Source organism: Mugil cephalus, chromosome 11 (assembly GCF_022458985.1).
Source record: "Mugil cephalus isolate CIBA_MC_2020 chromosome 11, CIBA_Mcephalus_1.1, whole genome shotgun sequence".
Taxonomy (NCBI): Eukaryota; Metazoa; Chordata; class Actinopteri; order Mugiliformes; family Mugilidae; genus Mugil; species Mugil cephalus.
The window spans coordinates 10,165,577-10,178,780 of NC_061780.1; the positions used below are offsets into that span (position 1 = coordinate 10,165,577).

At 42.4% G+C, this 13,204-nt stretch overlaps 1 protein-coding gene across 1 annotated transcript; it reads left to right on the forward strand.

The window, feature by feature from the left end:
• Positions 1-2,975: 2,975 nt before the first annotated feature.
• LOC125016961 (transcriptional repressor scratch 1-like) lies at positions 2,976-12,969 on the forward strand. Its single transcript, XM_047599760.1, has 2 exons — positions 2,976-4,104; positions 8,674-12,969. Exons 1-2 carry the CDS (start codon positions 3,990-3,992, stop codon positions 9,399-9,401), a joined length of 843 nt encoding a protein of 280 aa, XP_047455716.1. The 5' UTR covers positions 2,976-3,989; the 3' UTR covers positions 9,402-12,969.
• The last annotated feature ends 235 nt before the right edge of the window (positions 12,970-13,204 follow it).

Consider the following 13,204-nt stretch of genomic DNA (forward strand, 5'->3'; position numbering starts at 1 on the left):
CATTGCTGTGTGTATAACTTGGTATATGCGTTGGAGCTTCAGTGTGAAAGCTCTGGTGTGAAGAATAAATAAATATAACATGTGACATAGATAATTCTGTTTTTATTACACTATATGAGCCTATGTGTGCTGTGTCAGAACACATTCAAATCAAACATTAACACTCCGGCCAAATGAAACATGAGCGGAAATAATATTTATTTCACTGTTTTACCACCCTTATTGCCTCTGAGATTTTGTCCCAAGGTTTTTTTTTTTGTACTCTGTCAAAAAAAAAAAAAGCCCCGTTCCTCCCAAAAATAAAGTGCGGCGCTGTTAGCAAAGTGTGAGGATGACACCAATGAGAGAACACCCAGAGCTATCCGCTTTTGGCTGCACTTCACACTCATGTGCGCCGCAGTGAAACACTTTCATCTTTAGAAAATTACTCACACATCCTCAGCCTTAAACAGACACAATGAGTGACTCGCTGGCACTTCGCTCCTTGAATATACAGCTGAGCTAATTTTGAACCTGTTAGATGACAGTTCCAAAAAAAAAACCAACAAAAAAAAAACTGATTCAGTGATTGAAATCAGTTTGTTAATGAAGCTCATCTGCATAAAATAGTACTGAGACCTGCCTTCATGTGTGTGCATGTGTGTTTGTGTGTGTGCGTGTGTTTATGGCCTCTAATGATGATAAAATATGTTGTTAATGTTGTAGGTTATTTCAGTCGACTGACAGTTGTTGGCGAGGTGGTTGCGCATTGAGCGTGCGCGTGTTGTTGAGCCAGTTGTGTGTCTGTGTGTTTAATTGGACCTCCCTCAGCCAGTCTCCAGGTGACGGAACTCATCTGCTCTTCCCCTGATTAAGGACAACAGATGGACTGGTAGCAACACACACTCACTCACGCATACACACACACACACACACACACACACACCCAGAATGCTTTCACAGTCATGATTTATCCTCCAAACCATTCAAGACACACATAAGGTAAAAGACACACGGCCTGTAATCAATATGAAACGCACACACAAACACACACCGAGTGGAAACATCTGAGTCACATCGACCCACCTTGAACTCCAGCGCTCTTATTTCTGTACGTGCCGCTCTCTCTTCTGACCCCCATATCTCCGCGCATCCAGCTGAAATGACTCAAACGCCTCCGTTAGCCGAGCCTTCATCATTATCGCCTTCCTCGCCATCACCGTCAGCTATGAAAACAAACTCAGCGTCGGCCCCCATCCTCCTCCTAATCATCCCCGTGCTGCCTCTATAACGTGACGTCTCCGGTGTCCGTCTCCATCTGCCTGACTGACGGAGATTATGAGTTAATTTAGTTCTCCAGCAAGGCTAAAGATTAAAGAAGTGACAGTCTATGTCAAGAAAGATTTTTTGAAAAAAAGCCCCAAAACTGCTTTCCTGTTGCAAAAATGAGTCACGTTTGACAGTGACTGTAACTTTATAAATATATACAGTGTTCAATAATTAATTTCTGAATAATTCTCCTCAGGGACTTGTCACGCAGAAATACACACAAAGACACAGTGACAGTCTTCAAATAAAAGGTCTTTGAAGCACATAACCTTAAACTTACTATAAACACAATCGTAAGAAAGACAAACTATCCTTTGAGTGACATTAAAATAAAGCCTTATATGACTGCATACGCAACAAATTAATTCTGCATGAAACAAGACAAAAGATAAATTCTATTTGCATTATAAAATACTGTATTACTGTAATTTACTCAGATATTAGGCATCTAATTTTTCCACATAAAGACAATTTCCAAACGTTTTCGAGAGTTAATTTCAAAAATCTCTTAGACCAAGTTAATGCATGTGATTCGGATAAACTCTAATACCAGAGTCGATAGGTCAAACTCCTCCTTTAGAGTAAATACTTAAAGTGTTTATTCTCTGGATCTGAGTAATCTTCTGGGCATCTTCTGACCTTTGACAGATGTTCAGTAACTTTACATCAGCGTCAGCGCAGCCTAAAGTATATCTGCCTCATTACAGCGCAGCATTAGTACCGGTTAATCTCATATGGACCTAAACTAAGTGGTCCTCATCTGAGAGCAAACATTTTTCGACCCAAGTCTGCAGTTAAAATCAAACTCAAGAGCAAAGGGTTAGGAGATCCATCAGTTTTAAAACGATAACTACAACACTTTTATCAAACCTGTTGGCAAGATATCTCTGGGTTATGACAAAAAACAACAACATTTCTTTCTTTTATAAAATGTATCGTTAGGTAATACAATTATTAGTTTTATAGTTGGAGGCAGAGAGACAGTCTGGGAGAAAATGGGAATGAACAAAGACAATCCATTAATTTGTTAAATGATCTTTCTTGTTGTTACATAATCTGGACATCTTGCAGTGAAACTTGCGAGTGAACCCGGCGTGACCCCGGAGCAGATATTCCTTATAGCACCTTCACACTCATCCTCTAGTCACTGTAAAACACTCCATTTGGTCTACACCCATTTGCCTTCAGGGGCCACATTAATGATAATTACTAGGCTCTCAGCATGCTAGTTAATATTCCCCCATAAAACTCATGTCATCGCGGGGGAAAGAAAAAAGGGAAGATGGAATATAGCAGGGGGGGAAAACCCCCCCACAAAAAAAGGCAAGCAGCTATAAGGACTTCCCAAAAAGAAAAAAGAAAAAAAAACTGCACAATAGGACAGTATTTAAACTCCACGTTACACGCCCAGATAGCTGAATCAAATCGATGAGGGCTTGAAAAACACATAACAATAATTTCCATTCTTATCTCCCCAAAACATGGCGCCTCTCTCCCTCTCTCTCTCCCTCTCTCTCTCTCTCTCTCTCTCACACACACACACACACTACGAAGAGAAAAGAGGGAGAATGAAAGACAGAAAGAAAGAAAAAGAAAGGAAGAGGGGTGGGGGGGTAGTTGATAACGGCTTCAATAAATCATCCGGGCCAGTCGCCGCTCCCTGGGGATGTGGGATGGATTAAATTAAGCACTCCCTCTACCCGTGTGTCTATCCATCCCACCGCTCTCTCTCTCTCTCTCTCTCTCTCTCTCTCTGTGCACCGTATAAATGCCAACAGCTGATCGCGAGACGACACACTCACGGGAACACCTCGCGGAAGCTGCAGGAAGAGAGAGAGAGCGAGAGAGAGAGAGAGAGAAAGAGAGAGAGAGAGACGAGGGGAAGAGAGAGAGAAGAGAGAGGGATAGAGAAAGAGAGAGAGGCCATGCTGTTGATCCACCAGCCCGCTGGAGTCTTACTGTGATGTTTCACCGACCACAGTAGTCGCTGTTGACGGGAATTAAGGACTATCTCTGTGGCAAGGAGGCAAGACCAAGGTGTCCGACATCTTTTTGAAAATCTTCCAAAATATCAACGTTTTTTTTTCTTTTTTTTTCTTTTTTACCCCTCTCTTATTTTCTTCGCATCCCTCCCTTCTCCCCATCATCCTCTTCTTTTAAGAGGCCCGGGTGCGCTGCGGGGTGTCTTCCTTTTTTTTCTTTTTTTTTAAATTTATTTTTATTTTATTTTATTTTACTATTTGTTTTATTATTACCATTATTATTATTTTGATAGCTGGTCTTCCGGCGCGCCACCTGCCCGCGAGTGCGGAGAGGCACGAGGCACCCCTGGAGGGAGCTGTCCGGTGCTGAAGTTGCATTTCTTTCCTTCACTGCACGAGGGCTACACCGGGCAGGCGGAGGAGAGTCAGAGAGACCGGAGCGGACGAGGACGAGGCACCAGAAATAAGCGATAACTCTTTTACCGGACCGCGCTTCCTCTTTATTACGAAGACAATCTTCCTCCGGGTCGCCCGTCTGCTCGGCGTGTCGCGGGAGAATCACCACGCTGGCTCTTCCGTCGGCGGTCGGCTGTGTTTGCGTGCGTGTGCTGTCGCTGTGTTTGTGAGTGTGTGTGTGTGTGTGTGTGTGTGTGTGTGTGTGTGTGTGTGTGCGCGCGCGTGTGTCGGTGTGTCACCACCATGCCAAGGTCTTTCCTGGTAAAAAAGGTGAAACTAGATGATTTCACCACCGGGACGGATTTGGAGAACGTCTACCGGCACAGGACGGACCTCAGCCTGCGGCTACACGACAAAGGTAGGTCAGCAACTAACAGGTGTCTCAGAAACAAAATCGATCTCAGAGAGAGAGAGAGAAGGGAGCGAGGGTGACAAGAGGGGAGCCTGTTTAAGAAATAACACTGTATAAGAGGTGGATTTACCTGTTGTGCAGCAGAGGGAATCCTTTTCTGTTGAGCGATGTTTGAAATATACAGACTCACAGTGCGTCAGTGTAATGAGGTGATCTGCTTTTTTTTTGTGTTGAAGTTAGACCTTCAGTCGGTCTTTAAAGTCTTTAAAATCTTTAAAGGTTTTCTGTTGCTTTCTGAAACTCAACTCAGGCTTGTGTGTGTGTGTGTGTGTGTGTGTGTGTGTGTGTGTGTGTGTGTGTGTGTGTGTGTGTGGGTGCAGTCAGTGCAGAAAACATATATTTATTGATTACAGAACAGCATCAGACAGCTTAGATCTACCACGTGTTTTCCACCTTTTCTCGTGGGTAGTAAAAGCTTCAAAGTCCACATTAATCAGTGAACTGAGTGATATTAGAGCAAGACTAGACACTGTGTTCAGACAACGTGGACTGAAGAATCCTCAGTGTCAATAATAAAAAAAACGCTACAATGATATAAGAGTTCATTTGCTGAGAGCGACTGCGTTAAATCGGGCTTGATTTAAGCATTTGGTCCGTTGTTTGCTGGAGCAGAAAGGTCACTTGTGAAATCAACTAAATCAAGCGCAGCCCATGTTCCATTGATTCTGGCTCATAGTCAGCAGGGACTTTCCTCCCCACGCAGGCACAAGTGAGGTTAAAAAAGATAAAGACAGGAGAGCGGGTATCATTTAATTTAGGCTTGTGAGATCACCGAAGGCTCAGTGAAAATCCTTTGAAATGTGGTGGACATGCCTCTGCAAACTCGGTGTGTTTGTACGACGGCTGAGGTGCCCCCTCTCGCCTCATGAAGGTTGCAGAAAGCGATCAGACGAAACCCAGTGACACAACGTAGTTCACTAAAAGCTGTGGGATGCGATATTCTTCTGACATATTTATCGACCGCTGCCTGCAGGTTCAGCACATATAAACAGCTCTTTAGTTACCCTTTATGTAACAATGCTGGGACACAATAACATTGTCAGCGGTGGTCTAATTTTTCTTAATTTGATTTCCTAGATTGCATATAAAGGCTTTTACCAGACTGAAACATCCTGCGTGCTTTTTTGATGTGCTCTGAGTCCAGGTGTGCCAGTCCCAATTTTGCAGTGTTGGCATATTTTTGCAAGATGGTTTCTCACCTATAGATTTTCTGGATACCTGCTTTCTTCTTAATGCCTACAGTGGCTGTGTTACACCTGAACCGCCACATAAAGACAAAACAGGATCAGAATTGACTTGTCTCACTTTACAGTACATGAACTTTCGAATATAAGATAAAAGATCTCAGCCGTCTAGATCAAGGGAACCTTTTTATGCCAAGGAACTTTCCCTCAACCTCTAGCTATATGCGCTACATTTTACAGGGGGGAAAAAAACAGAAAGGAGCAGAAATGCAGATTAAGGCCACTGCATCGCTTCCACCCCAGAGTCCCTGACAGGTTGCTGCACACCAACATGTTTATTCCGTCCATGGCCCTGCCTCAAATTCACTGCATCTAAAGCAGAAAAAAGGCTGTCAGAGGTGTATTTATAATGTGGAGGTTAACAAGCCCTGCTACGGGCTTGACACACGATCTGCCGCCTCAGCAGCCCCACGCAACGCAGCATGTCCTGGCCACCTTTTGTCTCCATGCCTAACACTGGATGGTAACAGCTTAATGCGGCTTCTACATACGGCACCGTGCAGCAGAGTCTCAAACCACAGCAGCGCATCGCGTTAGGAGCAACTTTCTACTTCAACAACCCAGCTTTTGAAATAATTCATGTCCCACCCGTGTTCCATGCGTGGTGCGTGACAGGACTGTGTATTCAGATGGGACACAGCAGAAGATATGAAGTGGCTGTTATCGCATGTAGACAATATGTGTGTCTCGTAGAGCTTGTTGCTTCTGCCTCTTATTGAGACTGAATGACAATAATAAGATTATATTAAGAACAAATACTTAAGGGGAAATACTTAAACTCATCCATCTAAATGTATGCCCAGAATACATTATTTAATGATGCCTCTTGAGAACTTTAATCATGGACAATCTGAGACAAAAACCTTCTGACAGGTCCAAATAAACTCAAAAAGTTTTCAGGTCAAATGTACAAATGACAGACTTCGACTCACCGTTGAAATGATTATTTTTTTTCTGTCCAGTTTGTGTTTATTTTATACTTAAGTTAACTTGGCCACAGTTGTGCAGCATCGCAGCTTGTGTTTAAGGATGAGTTCAGGGACAGTTAAGTATGAATTTAAGCTGCCATCCACTCAAATAGTTTTCATTCTCTCCACAAAACCAAACGTGAACCGTCACGCCATTAATAGATTCATATACAGCAAAAAGCAGAAAATAAAAGTGAAGAAAACAACATGCGCCCTGTTCAGAATTTCTGTCAACCAGACCTAAAAGTAAATGTTACTATTTCCCTCGCACACATTCTAATTCTTACATATTTATGAACTGTGTATACATAGCTGTATGTAATTATGTGTTCCTATACTTAGCCACACACATACATTTGGAAACACATACTGGAAAATACCTGTACATTTAACTGTACATTTAACTTTTTCAAATATCCATATATTCATTTATAGGGTAATAAAACTGTTGATCTGTTTTAGTGATTGCAATTAAATAATAAAAAGCTTGTCCTGCAAGTTGTCAACCTCCCTGATCTGTTAAGAAAACACGCTCTGCGCTGCATTGACTGAGCCTGGACAGTCGAGCAGGATTGCTGTCACTGTGCCATCGACCGGCACTGCACTGGATCTGTCCGTGGTGCTGATGCTCATTTTCACACGCTAAATCAGCTTTCTCAGGTTCAGGGTCAGCTTGTGCGCATTTATCTTGTACAGGAGAAGTGTTTTAACTGCAACCTTTGAGGGCCGGGGGGAAATATATTGCTGAATTATCTCTGGACTAACACTGCAGTCTTTTTATCCTACGCCATTACCCGTTGTGAGACAGAAGCTCTGTCATGTTTAAAACTTGCTATAAGTAGCTACAGTTGCTGCTGCTTCAGATACAGGGAAACTCACTAGGACACAGTTACTGGTGTATTCCTACGTGACAGATACAGAATACAGCAGCTGTCATCGTACTGTGTGTATTTTCTCACCTGACAAGTAGACACCTATTAAAGCTAGTGCCAGTATATTTAGAGTGAGCTGAAGACCATAGCGCCTCCTGAAAAGAACATACATACTGTGTATAAACACAGATGATCTTGTGGGACTACGTCTACAATTGCTGGCCTGTAGCATTAGATCTTCCTGGAGCCTTATGTTTCACCTACTTTGTTGCCATCTGTTGTTTTATGCTCCTTCAGTTTAAAGGAAAAATGAATCTGTTTTCTCAACACATCCTGTACATCGACGCCCGTTATGCCACCATTTGTGCCCAACGACAGCACTTAGCGGAGGGTTTAATGGCACATAAAACATACAGTAACATGTTAGAAACAAGTTAACGGCTGAATGATCCAGCTGTTTGGAATATTTATGTGCCTGCTTCTGTGGTACATGTAATACAAATGCACTAACATCCTACATACGCAAAAAAAAACATCCTACAGCTGTGTGAGGTCAGCTGTGTATCACAAGTGGTATAATGTAACCGTTTGCATCAGTGACAAGTTTTTATAACTGCAGCAATGCTAGTCAGTGTGCTTAATTTTTTCAGAAAGATGAGATTAACAAAACTTGAAAGAGCCAAAAGAGAGCAATCAGGATAATGAATAATGTGGGTTATAGGGAACACGTGAACACACCGTTTTTAAAGTCACATGCACTGAAGGGATTTGATTAAGTTTACAACTGCAGAAGTTACGTTTAAAGCAAGAAACAATTCACTTTCTGGTAATATTCAAAAAAGGTTCAACGACAGGGAAGGGGATTATAATTCAAGAGGGGAACATTTAAAAAACATTGTGTTTGTATAACCAAAAAGAGTATGTGTATGTCAGTCTGTGGAGTGGATCTGTGGAAGACACGTGGAAGAAGGCAAGTTGTCTTAAATAGTGGAGTCAGTCAGGATAAAGGTGTGAACAATATTTGGCTATAATTGAATTTTTCTAAGTTTTTATCTGACTCATTTGAAGCTGTATTAGTTTTTGTCGTTATTTAATTATAAATAAGTGAGGAAGGGGTAGGCATATAGAAGTTTTACTTCTTCCTTCTTCTTTCTGGACACTTTTAACTGTATTTCTTTAACATCCAAAATAAATAAATTCAGTCATTCATCTGAAGTTATTCAGTGATTCTTACGAGTGAACACCTGCCTGTTGGTATGCACATTGTTTATCTTTCTTTGGTGGGAACACTCTGGTAACTAAAGTCCTCTTTTCCTTGTGTTATTGTGGCAAATGTGGATTCTTTACTAGCTACACTACATCATAGCTGTAGTACATTTATCTGTCTTCAACCACCTAACACAGTTTTCTTTTCTCCTCGTTTCCCATCAGCCGGTTACATCAGTGACTACATCAGCCCCGTTGTGTACGATGGTGAGAGCGACAGCGGCATCAAGGTGCCCTCCCCCGACCCTCTCTACGACGGCATCCACAGCGACTACGGGGCTCCTGACTCCGAGTCTCCAGACAGCCCCAGCTCGGAAATCACGGATGGCTACATCAACGGAGACGCCGCGGTGAGCGAGGGTTACACGGTCGACGCCTTCTTCATCACCGACGGCCGCTCGAGGAGGAAAGCCCTCAGCAGCCCCAGGACCATCCAGAGGCACACCTGCAACGAGTGCGGCAAAACCTACGCCACGTCTTCCAACCTGAGCCGGCACAAACAGACACACCGCTCGCTGGACAGCAAGCTGGCAAAGAAATGCCCGACCTGCGGGAAGGTGTACGTGTCCATGCCCGCCATGGCCATGCACCTGCTCACTCACGACCTCAAGCACAAGTGCGACGTGTGCGGGAAGGCGTTCAGTCGGCCCTGGCTTTTACAGGGTCACATGCGCTCGCACACAGGCGAGAAACCGTTCGGGTGCGCCCACTGCGGGAAGGCCTTCGCCGACCGCTCAAACCTGCGCGCTCACATGCAGACCCACTCGGCCTTCAAGCACTTCAAGTGCAAACGCTGCAACAAGACCTTCGCGCTCAAGAGTTACCTGAACAAGCACTACGAGTCCGCCTGCTTCAAAGGCCCCTTCTCGCCCCTCGGCCCCCTAGATGCATGACCCAGTACTTAGATGAAACGAGACTGCAGACCTAAATTACCATTATCCTTACAAACTGAACTGCAGACACAAACAATATATTTTTGGTCATAATATGACCTTGCTTTCCCTCGTCACCCTTCCTCACCTCCTCTCCCCACTTTGCCTCCCTTGGAGCCGATCCATGATGATGAATATGACGAAGATAGCACAATTTTTCTCCTTGAGATTTGCCCACTTAAGGATTTAACTGATCGACGCATGCACTTCCTCAAAAACTCTTCACCTCTTTCGCCCTCTGTCTGTTGCGGATAGAGGCGTTAATACTAACACGGCTTGCTCCTGGCATCTAGACACAGTACGACACCATGTATTTTGGGACAGCGATGATGATGAGGATGGCGACAAAGACAATAGTAAGCCTATAGATACTAGTTTCCTCCCTGCACTGAAACGCAGTGAAAGAGTTTTTCATTCGAATTTAGTTTGTTTTGTTTCTTTTTTTTTCTGGGGGGGAAAATAGTAATAATAATAGTAATAATAATGATAATAATAATGCTCTGCTGCACCAAGTGACCATATTCTCTCCACTACTGAGGTAAAAATACTATTTATTTATTTATTTGTGTATTTATTTATTTATTTGAGCATTTTGCTTTTTTATTTCTCAGAAGTTTATACTTGATTTGATAATAACAAATTATCCGTTGCACTTTCATTTCTGTAAATGTATGTAGGATGTTTGCCAACCTCTTTTTACCACAACAGGCCAAAGCATATGTCACTTTTTTGAGTACTATTTCTTTTTCCTATTATGTTGTTTACCTTTTCTTTTTCTCTTATCAACATTCTTGCATGCAAAAAAAAAAGAAAAAAAAATGATGAAACCTATGCCAACGTCATAAAAAGCTTATGATTTTTTGCCAAAATCCTATAGATAGAACCCGAGGGCAATATTTTTTTCTCTTGGAGCCTCCATAGGACTCTTTAAAAGCAATAATCACCTACTGCATGGTATTTTATGATGAAGTTATGAAGTATTACCTACTACTGTATAGCAGTTTAAAAATCAGGTATGTTTTACTTCACCTATAGTCATACACAGAAAAATACTAATATTACAGACATCAGGGAACATGCCAATGTAGTGTTAGAGAAACAAAAAGAAAAGTCCTCCTGTCTTTCCTCTCTTGTTATGCACTGCCTGCCTCTTAGTGAGTAGAACTAACGTAGGATGTAGGCTAGAGAGGCTGGGATCAGCTGCCTGCTGGGTGTGAGGCCTATTGTAGGATAACTGCTGTATAAACCTGACAGACGTGCATTAAAAAAAAAAAAAAAAAAAAAAAAGGCCTGCGAACAACAGCCGCAAGGGGCTCTGGATCAGTCCCCACTCAGAGTGGACCACCGGCCATTCAGCAAAAATTAGTGGTTTGTTAAAGGTTTTGAGGTGATAAATCTTCCAGTGTCATGCAGCCAGATAATGTAACAACCGTTTAATAACCCCGAGACCCCCACCGCATCTATGTCCTGGTATAAATAAGGTGAAAATAGCAATTTCATTGGAGATTTTCACAATAAGTTGTGCACCACCTTGAAATGACAGAAAACCTGTCCCTCTCTATTCTTTCAAGAGAAACCCAAGGCAAAGTTTGGTGCATTGTTGCACTTGGACCGAAGTCAACTTTAACTGCAATGCATTATTCAACTTCTCTTCCAGTGCACTTCCAAACCATAAGGCGTGCATTTCTAAACCACGGAAAACAAGCATGCACTTTAGCTCGATGGTCTGATCTCAGCTTAACTGTTGCGGTCCCGCACCGTCCATACGTTAGACAGAGTCCTGATTATTCTGCAGTAGGCCCCATTCATCCAACCACGGGCTAACTCTATGAGTGATACACCTAAAGACAGGCTAACTCTAATCAACCCAGACCCCGCTACGGATTTAACATTTTAATCTAGGTGGTCAAAACCAGTGTTGCTGAACCCAGTTCTCTGCAGCTCAGAAAAACTTTTCTACAGATTCATGGAGCCTCCCAGGAGACAGACCGAGGACACAGAGATTTGCAAAAAAAAAAAAAAAAAAAAAATTAAGTGCTTGATTATGTTCATCCGCCACAGTACGTCCGCGCTGTGAGCTTGTATGGAAACATACTAAGTGCACAAGTGCACGTCTGCACACGGTGCCTGCTGATGAGCCATTAGAGGAGGTGGAGAAGTCTGTGTCTACACTCTGCAGCTGAAAAGATTTAATATTCAGATGTGAATCTTTGACAAAGGAAGTTTTGATAATTGCAGGGCTTCCTCCGGTACTTACTTAATTAGAGATGGGTCTTACTGATATCCAGCACCACGTAGGGTTATAGGGACAAAAAGGACGGTCCAGCTCTGTGGACCCATTACCTAACACAATTTACATCTGGGAGATAAGTTACAGGACCTGAGCAGCATCAAAGCCGCCACAGCTGACAGTGTTCAGAAGTCAAACATCCTACGGTTTGTGATAAGCGTTTCGTTGACCAGTAAGTTGATACAATCTTACAAAGGGGCTTTTTGACAAACAAAGGGAAACATGAGGTGGCAATTCTTTTTGTTTTTGTTGTTGTGACTGGGAAAACCAGCCTGTGAGTCAGCGGAAACTGCAGCTCTTATCTCTGGTGTGAACTGAGCTGCAATTACTTGAATCGTATCTGATGATTAGTCATAGAGCTCAAACTTGTTAGAACTCACATTTCGGTCTTATCTGTGATTTGAATCCCTGGATACTCATAAAAGTCATACAGGTTGGTGCACATACACAAGCGCCACACGAATATTAGGAGTGCTTTACTGGTAAAGAGACAGTTTATGCAAAGAGAACCAAAACCTTACTTTTATATTTCTTAAAGCATCTTTGAGACACTGGTCCCTTGTAGAGATGTAAATAATAATCAGAACAAAAAAACAGTAATGATTTCTACTGTGGTGACAGTTTACAAAAGACATAGACTCGCTGAACAAAGCACTGAGAGAGTCTCTGGCGGCCTCCAGTTATCGATGATTTATCATAAATTGTATCATTGTGCATAAAAACGTTAACTTTGCACTGCAGCCTAAATGTCTTAAGGGTGTTCAGCAAAAGTTGTTGTGTGGCTGTTTAGCGACTTCAAAGCAGAAAGGACTGGTTGTGAGTCTGTTTGTCGGCGTCTGTCTCTGGGTGAGCTCCAGGTCTGGTCTCTTTAAGCACTTCCATTCTAGTCATCTCCACCTTAAAGAAAGTAGCACAATGAAACTAACTAGAATTCAGGTAGAGAAGAATTAAAAACCTTGTACTAGCTTGACCTCTCTTCTTTTTTGTATTTCCAAGTTAAAGAATGACGATTAACCTAAATAATCATTTATTGCAAGAGGGTTTGTAAAGAATCCTTTGGATTGAGACGTTTTTACTGCTGTATAGCGATATCTGACACACCTTATCTCAGGAGGTTTGGATCTCTGTTGCAGAGTGAAACCCTCCTGGGTTTTTTTTGAGCCAGTATTCAGACAATGTAAGCACAATGAACACAAAGCATTTTGTGGCACTTCATAATAAAGAATAATCTTAACCAACCATGGCAATCTGTTGTAGTTTTGTGTTTCGCCTTAAGATTTAATAATGAATACACGCCTCATATAAAATAGAAACTTTATTGAACTGCAGCTGCTATGCTGTGCTGGGCGGTGAATAATGGACTAGCTTTTAAACTCTTTTGACCTTGTAATTTCTCTTCTGTTTAAGCAGCTTTTAAAGCAATCCATGGTAATATATTGCGTTTACTTTTCAGGAGAGTGCTCGGTTCATTTAC

Bases quoted from the DNA above. Each gene is read 5' to 3' on its own strand.
- LOC125016961 (XM_047599760.1), top strand. From the start codon at position 3,990: ATGCCAAGGTCTTTCCTGGTAAAAAAGGTGAAACTAGATGATTTCACC. The intron at 4,105-8,673 runs GTAGGTCAGCAA...GTTTCCCATCAG, and splicing joins CCTGCGGCTACACGACAAAG to CCGGTTACATCAGTGACTAC.